The 8,112-nt window shown below is 47.9% G+C and overlaps 1 protein-coding gene across 1 annotated transcript; it reads left to right on the top strand.

Moving 5' to 3' along the window:
- Positions 1–834: 834 nt before the first annotated feature.
- Positions 835–4,912, top strand: LOC140778680 (uncharacterized). Its single transcript, XM_073123504.1, has 2 exons — positions 835–1,303; positions 1,344–4,912. The coding sequence occupies exon 2, from the start codon at positions 1,435–1,437 to the stop codon at positions 4,093–4,095; it is 2,661 nt and encodes an 886-aa protein (XP_072979605.1). The 5' UTR covers positions 835–1,303; positions 1,344–1,434; the 3' UTR covers positions 4,096–4,912.
- Positions 4,913–8,112: the final 3,200 nt, after the last annotated feature.

Genomic DNA, 8,112 nt, shown 5'->3' with positions numbered 1-8,112 from the left:
AGCAGCGGTTGGCTTCCATCTAGCAGCACTCTCTTGTCATTTCTCTAAAACGTCAATGTGAGGCTTGTAAAATCAAATGTCACGGGCCCCAAGCTTCGAAGCCATTAAGTCCCCAAAATAATATCGGCACCTTGCAAGGCCAACGGATAGAGATCCAATGTGAAAATTTGGTCTTGCACCTTCAATTCCACACCTCCACAAATAAAATCTGCTCGCAATGTGGTGCCATCTCCAATCGTCACATCGAACCCTTCCGTGGATTCCGACTCGAGCCCAATCTTCCTAAGGAGCCTCTTGTCAATGAAGTTGTGGGTGGACCCGGTGTCAATCAAGATTCCCACTGTGGTTTTCTTGACTACAACATTCACTCGCAAGGTCTTTGGCGCAGCTGTCCCCGAATAGGTGTGGAGGGAGATTTCGGCTATCATGTCCTCCACGGGTTGCTCCTCAGCTTCTTCTCCTTGATGTCCAGCCACATCTGCACTTTCAGCTGCAAACTCATATTCAGTTTCCTCCAATCCATCGATTAGCATCACTGATCCCATCGGTTTAGCGCAGCGATGCCCGGGTACAAACTTCTCATCACAACGGAAGCATAGTGATACGATTCGGACTTCACCGACATCGTCTCAAGTTTGGATTTACCTTAGGATAAGATTGAGTTTTAGGATAAGATTGAGTTTTAGGATAAGATTGAGTTTTAGGATAAGATTGAGTTTTAGGATAAGATTGTGTTTTAGGATAAGATTGAGTTGTTGGTTAGCCTATAAAAGTATGTGTAGGGCAACCAAAATTATTATTGATTATTGAGAATTGAGTTTGCCTTGCCTCCTTCGTCTTCTTCGCTCCCGTTCCCTCAATCTCCCCGGCAACGCCGCTTCTAATCTCCCTCGACAGGCCAATCACCCTAGTCCCTTAGGAGTGGCCCTCTTCTCCCCCTTCTTCCAATTTATCCATCGCTATCCCTAACCTTTCCATCATCCATAACCCTTCCACCATCACTTTTACACCGGTGCCACCCCATCAACACCGGCCCTCCACAATCCACCATTACCTAGGATTTCGTGCCTTCATCCACGGAATCCAAAACAGAGTATCCTGACGTTCGTCCACTAAACGAACGATATTTCGAGATCCCCATCTCCGATTCGCCTGAAACTAGATCCGTTGGAAAGCTCTTTTCCGGGCCTACAACATATCAAAATTTCACAGCGATCCAACGGCGGGATATTTCGGGATCTGATCTCAAAGTTCCGTGCAAAATCGTATTAATCTTGAATCAGAGCCATAGCACCAAAAGAGGGTTCGTATCAATCTGGTATCAGAGCCTATAGCCGAGGAAGGATCGTATCAATCTGGTATCAGAGCCTATAGCCGAGGAAGGATCGTAACAAGCTGGTATCAGAGCCACCGTTCCTCGGACAAGCGCTTCCAATGACGATCACTCGATCTAATAGGAATACGGAAGAACCTAGCGTTCTATCCATGTTGGGGTCTATTTCCAAACAGATTGCCATCAACAAGCAAATAATGATGGAGATGATGCAGGAAATACGGGCATGGACGAAACCTTTTTCAACAAGCAAGGCAATCACAAGACAGCATTGGGAACCCTCCACAACATACCCAACATCCTCCACGGCCTTCCCGCTCATCACAAAAATAGGGGAGAGTTCGGCTATCCGGCAAGATCGAGATTCTACACCTCGACCCATGGTCAGCCGCAACGAACTGCCACCGGCTACAATGAGATCCTCAACCATTATAGCAACCCTCGGAACCTCCACATCTTCCCATGCACCGGAGACCTCGTCGACAAACCGCGAAGTGCTGGCTACCCCACACCTGGTCGCTGGATATCCCTCATCAGGAATCCTCATCGGTGGTGAAGGAGATGATCCGAAATCGCGAATTTCGACACTTGGGCCGCCTTTCACTAGCTCCCTTTGCAACCATAGTGAGTCGGCAACTAAGAAGAAATCGCATATGGCCTCCAGCGATCTTCTACCATTCTCCTCGGTCAATCGACAGTCGACCACGACAGCTTCATCACCAGCGATGACGTTGCAGCTCCCTGCCAAGCTACCACTCAAAGGAGAAGGCCACGATCTTCCACCCATGGCAGCTGAAAGTGCAGATGTGGCTGGACATCGAGGAGAAGAAGTCGAGGAGCAACATCACGCGGAGGACACGATGGCCAAAATCTCCCTCCACGCCTATTCGGGGACAGCCGCGCCAAAGACCTTGCGGGTGAACGGTGTAATCAAGAAAACCACAGTGAGAATCTTGATTGACACCGGGTCCACCCACAACTTCATTGACATGAGGCTCCTTAGGAAGATTGGGCTCGAGTCGGAACCCACGGAAGGGTTCGATGTGACGATTGGAGATGGCACCACCTTGCGAGCAGATTCTATTTGTGGAGGTGCAGAATTGAAGGTGCAAGGCCAAACTTTCACATTGGATCTTTATCCATTGGCCTTGCAAGGTGCCGATATTGTTTTAGGGACCCAATGGCTTCGGAGCTTGGGGCCCGTGACCTTTGATTTTATAAGCCTCACATTGACCTTTTGGAGAGATGATCAGAGAGTGTTGTTGGATGGAAGTAAACCGCTGCTTGAACTTTCAAAAGAAAGGGAGCTCGCTTCTTTCTCGGCACCCACTTTTCCTTTCTTTTCAGATCTACGGAGAGCCAGTGCAGAGGATAGTGATCTGGTCCGACTCATGGAGGAGTTGAGAGAGAACCCCTCAAGCAACCCCGAGCACGAGGAGCGCAATGGGTTAGTACTAGAGCACGGGCGAATCAAGGTACCCCGAAACGAAGAGCTACGGAGGCTATTGATGTCACACTTCCATGATACTCCTATAGCAGGTCATGAAGGGGTATTACGTACTTACAAGCGGCTGGCCCAAAACTGTACTTGGACTGGGATGAAGACGGACGTGAAAAAGTATGTGCGTGAATGTCAAATCTGCCAACGAACCAAATCAGAGGCACTCAAGCCTAGCGGGCTACTGCAACCACTACCGATACCAGAGCGTATTTGGGAGGATATCTCCATGGACTTCATCGAGGGGCTGCCGGAAGTTCGAGGACAATCGGTGGTGTTTGTTGTGGTGGATAGACTGAGCAAGTACGCACATTTCATAACATTGTCTCACCCGTTTTCAGCAAAAAGGGTTGCTGAAATTTTTGTTCGGGAAGTGGCACGCTTGCATGGGATGCCTAGGACGATCGTGTCAGACCGGGATCGCATCTTCATAAGTGAGTTTTGGTCCGAGTTCTTCAGATTGCAAGGGACTCAAATCAATCTTAGTTCAGCATATCACCCCGAGACGGATGGCCAAACCGAGGTGGTGAATCGTGGACTAGAGCAATACTTGCGATGCTTTGTGGCGGATCGACCAAAGGATTGGGTCAAATTTCTTCCCTGGGCTGAGTGGTCATACAATACCGCTCATCACTCAAGCATTGGCATGACCCCATTTGAGGCAGTTTATGGGCGCACTCCCCCTGTCTTGCGTGCCTACGATAGACTCGCGGCGACGGATAGGACTGAGCTTGACTTGGAGCTTGCTGATCGAGATGAAACATTGAGACGGCTCAAGACTCACCTAGCCACAGCACAAAACCGCATGAAGCAAACGCATGACAAAGGCAGACGTGAGCGAGAATTTGAGGTGGATCAATTGGTGTTCGTTCGAGCTCAACCGTATCGACAATCCACATTGAGGCCAATTTTGAACCAAAAGTTGGGATACAAGTACTATGGTCCGTACCGAGTGCTACAACGAATCGGTCCAGTAGCTTACCGATTGGACCTACCTGAAGGAACCAGGATACATCCCGTCTTCCATGTCTCGGCATTGAAGGCCAAGATCGGGCCTAACCATGTAGTGGGTTCGACCTTACCCGAACCAATGGAGGAAGATGGCTCCAATGAGCCGGTTCGAGTCCTAAGTCGTAGGAGAAGACGCCAAGGATCCAGATTAGAGACTGAAGTGCTGATTGAGTGGCTGGGCAAACCTACTGACGAGTCTACATGGGAGCTAGAGGCAGACATCATGGATCGCTTCCCAAATTTCAAACCTTGAGGACAAGGTTGCGGAAGCGTGGTGGATTGATACGATTCGGACTTCACCGACATCGTCTCAAGTTTGGATTTACCTTAGGATAAGATTGAGTTTTAGGATAAGATTGAGTTTTAGGATAAGATTGAGTTTTAGGATAAGATTGAGTTTTAGGATAAGATTGTGTTTTAGGATAAGATTGAGTTGTTGGTTAGCCTATAAAAGTATGTGTAGGGCAACCAAAATTATTATTGATTATTGAGAATTGAGTTTGCCTTGCCTCCTTCGTCTTCTTCGCTCCCGTTCCCTCAATCTCCCCGGCAACGCCGCTTCTAATCTCCCTCGACAGGCCAATCACCCTAGTCCCTTAGGAGTGGCCCTCTTCTCCCCCTTCTTCCAATTTATCCATCGCTATCCCTAACCTTTCCATCATCCATAACCCTTCCACCATCACTTTTACACCGGTGCCACCCCATCAACACCGGCCCTCCACAATCCACCATTACCTAGGATTTCGTGCCTTCATCCACGGAATCCAAAACAGAGTATCCTGACGTTCGTCCACTAAACGAACGATATTTCGAGATCCCCATCTCCGATTCGCCTGAAACTAGATCCGTTGGAAAGCTCTTTTCCGGGCCTACAACATATCAAAATTTCACAGCGATCCAACGGCGGGATATTTCGGGATCTGATCTCAAAGTTCCGTGCAAAATCGTATTAATCTTGAATCAGAGCCATAGCACCAAAAGAGGGTTCGTATCAATCTGGTATCAGAGCCTATAGCCGAGGAAGGATCGTATCAATCTGGTATCAGAGCCTATAGCCGAGGAAGGATCGTAACACATAGGCCCTTGGCCCTTCTTTCTTCTACTTGGGCAGGTGTGAGTGCTCGTCCCGGACCTCTAGGTGCATACTTCACATCTTGGGATGGCTTCAAGGGTGCTCGAGGAGGTACCACTGTAGCAGCAACTCTTGGTACTCCGGTGATGTTTCCTGCCGTTATGGTTGGTTGGGATTGATTGTGGCTTCCTTGGCTCATCCAACTCTGTTTCAGGTGTATCTTCATGGCCCTATGTTTGTCTTCCATAAGCACTGCATCCTCGAATGCCTCCTTTAAGGTTCTAGGCCTTAAAGCTCTCACATCGGCTTGTATGTCACCCTGCAGCCCGGAGATGAAGGTGTTGCGAAGTTGCTGATCCGTCCATGGTGGATGACATCGGCTACTAATCCTCTCAAATTCTTCTTGGTATGCCCCAACCGTAGTCTTTTGCACTATTTTTGAGAGGAGAGCATCAAAGTCTTCATACCCCGATGCTCCAAATCGTCGTGTGATATCGACGCAAAATTCAGCCCAAGTTTCGATGGCCTCTATGGCATTGGCTGCTCGAAACCAATGAAGCGCCACATCCTCAAGGTGGAAGCTCGCAAGCGTCACCTTGTATTCTTCCGCCGTACCATGGTATGCAAATAATTGTTTCGCCCTATACAACCAATCGATCGGATCGCTACCTTTGAATTTGGGGAATTCGATATGCACGACTTGTCCACGGATGCCATTGTCTCATTCCGGATCATGTCCAAGTCCTTGTCTAACCGGGGGAGGATGCACCATGAAGGGTTGATGATCCTTTCTTCGATTTTGATTAACTCACCGTGGTTCCGGATCGTGTTGACCCGCCCACGGATCTTGATCTCTAAGGTGGTCTCCATAGTGGTTTGCTCGTCGGATGGGTTCACCCGCAACTGGACCTGGTGTACCCATCCTTGCTTGCCTCTGCCCATAGGATGGTGGTAGCAGCAGCTCTTGTGGTTGCAAAGGCTGAACCGGCGGCGGTGGGTTCAAGGGGGTGGACTCGCGTCGTGGGGTCGAGGGTGCGTTTCCGTTCGCCATTGCTTCCCTTGTCGCTCGTAGTTCCCGCATCATCTCCATCATCATTTGATTATTGATGGCCATTTGCTCGGAAAGAGACCCCAACACGGCTTGAATGCTAGGTTCTTCCGTATTTCGATTAGATCGGGCGGTTTCGTGGGTGGAAGTCCCTGCAACCGTTTCTCTCTCCTCTATTGGGAGAATCTCTTCTTCATCATCTTGCCGTGCAGCCATGGATCTGGTGGTCGTCATAGGAAGCGCTTGTCCGAGGAACGGTGGCTCTGATACCAAGCTTGATACCATCACGCCTCGGGCTATGGAGCTCTGATACCAAATTGATACGATCTCCCCTTAGGCTAAGGTTTGATCTCTTCCAATTTCCTGATTTGGACTAGATCTGGCACGGAACCTTGAAATAAGATCTCGAAATATGCCGATGTCGGATCAATGTGAAAGTTTGATATGTTGTAGCCCCAGAAAAGAGCTTTCCAACAAATCAAGTTTCAGGCGAATCAGAGTTAGGGTCTTGAGATATCGTCCGTTTAGTGGACGAACGTCAGGATGGTCTATTTTGGATCCGTGGATGGAGGCATGTGATCCTAGGTAATGGTGGTTGAAGGTGGACCGGCGTTAATAGGGTGGCACCGGTAAAAATTGATGGTGGAAGGGTTAGGGCAAGTGTTGGATCGATTGGAAGAAGGGGGAGGAGAGGGCCACCCCTAAGGGACTAGGGCGATTGGCCGGTCGAGGGAGGTTAGAAGCGGCGTCGCCGGGGATTGAGAGAATGGGAGCGAAGAAGACGAAGGAGGCAAGGCAAAACTCAATCTCAATATTCAATAATCAATCCTGACTTTGGTTGCCAGCCACATCCTTTTAAAGGCTAACCAACAACTCAAAATTAACCCTAAAAATACAATTTTCGCCGACCGCGTTCGAACGCACCGAGTTCACTCCTCTGGATTTGCGAACGCGATGCAAGCGTTCGAACGCCCCTCTCGGTATTTGCAAACGTGATGCAGGCGTTCATAGTGCGTTTTAACGCACCGCGTTCCAATGCATAGTGCACTCTCTTCACCCACGTTCACAACCCCGTTCACAAACTGCGTTCGAACTCACTCCACCCGCGTTCGTGCGACTTACAGAAAACTTATTTTAATAGAAATTAAACACTAAAATATGAAACAAAAATACTCCTAAAGTGAATCCATACTCGAGACGACGTCGGTGAAGTCCGAATCGTATCAGTTGATCCATCCATGGGGGATGACATCTGCTACTTATCCTCTCAAATTCTTCTTAGTATGTCCCAACTGTGGTCTTTTGCACCGTCTTTGAGAGAAGAGTATCGAAGCCTTCATACTCGACGCTCCAAATCACCGCATGATATAAGCACAAAATTCAGCCCAAGTTTTGATAGCCTCATTGGCAATGGCTGCTCGAAACCAATGAAACACAACATCTTTAAGGTGGAAGCTTGCAAGCATCACCTTGTATTCTTTCGCCGTACTTTGGTATGCAAAGAATTGCTTCGCCCTATACAAACAATCGATCGGATCACCACCTTTGAACTTGGATAATTTGAGGCGCACGATTTGTCCACGGATGCCGTTGTTTCGTTCCGGATCATGTCGAAGTCCTTGTCTAACAGGAGGAGGATGTTAGGTTTTTAATTATTGGCAATTGTGTATAAAATATTCTAAATGTATTTTTTACATGTATATGAGCTTTACACAAGTCTAGAAAATCTCTGGTTTGAAGAATTGCAAAATTATTGAAGCAAAGTTGATGAGATCAAGTCATACCAACGAAGTTTGAAAATCTTGGACTTTCGTGAGTACGGATAAGACTCGGATTTGGCTCTATCTTGAAGATCATGAGTACGAATAAGACTCAGATTTGGCTCTATCTTGAATATCATATATAAGGATTATGAAACCCTATCTCTAGGGTGGTTGAAGAAGATTATTGAAGGAGACTTCTTGAGGCTACATCGGTTCTTCAACGAACAATGTTCTACTCATCTACAAGAATTTAATCTTTCATCTTAAGGGCTATCTAGACGAAAGATCAATCTCAAGGGCTACTGAGATTGGACTTCAATCACAAGAAGCAGTGAATCGTGGGTTCTAGTGATCAAGACTGAGAGGAACAAAGTTGTTTGCATCGAC

The sequence above is a fragment of the Typha angustifolia genome, chromosome 15 (assembly GCF_048772165.1).
Source record: "Typha angustifolia cultivar Huaian chromosome 15, ASM4877216v1, whole genome shotgun sequence".
NCBI classification, from domain to species: Eukaryota; Viridiplantae; Streptophyta; class Magnoliopsida; order Poales; family Typhaceae; genus Typha; species Typha angustifolia.
The sequence above is the reverse complement of the archived record's forward strand: the minus strand, read 5'-3'. Positions and strand labels throughout refer to the sequence as shown.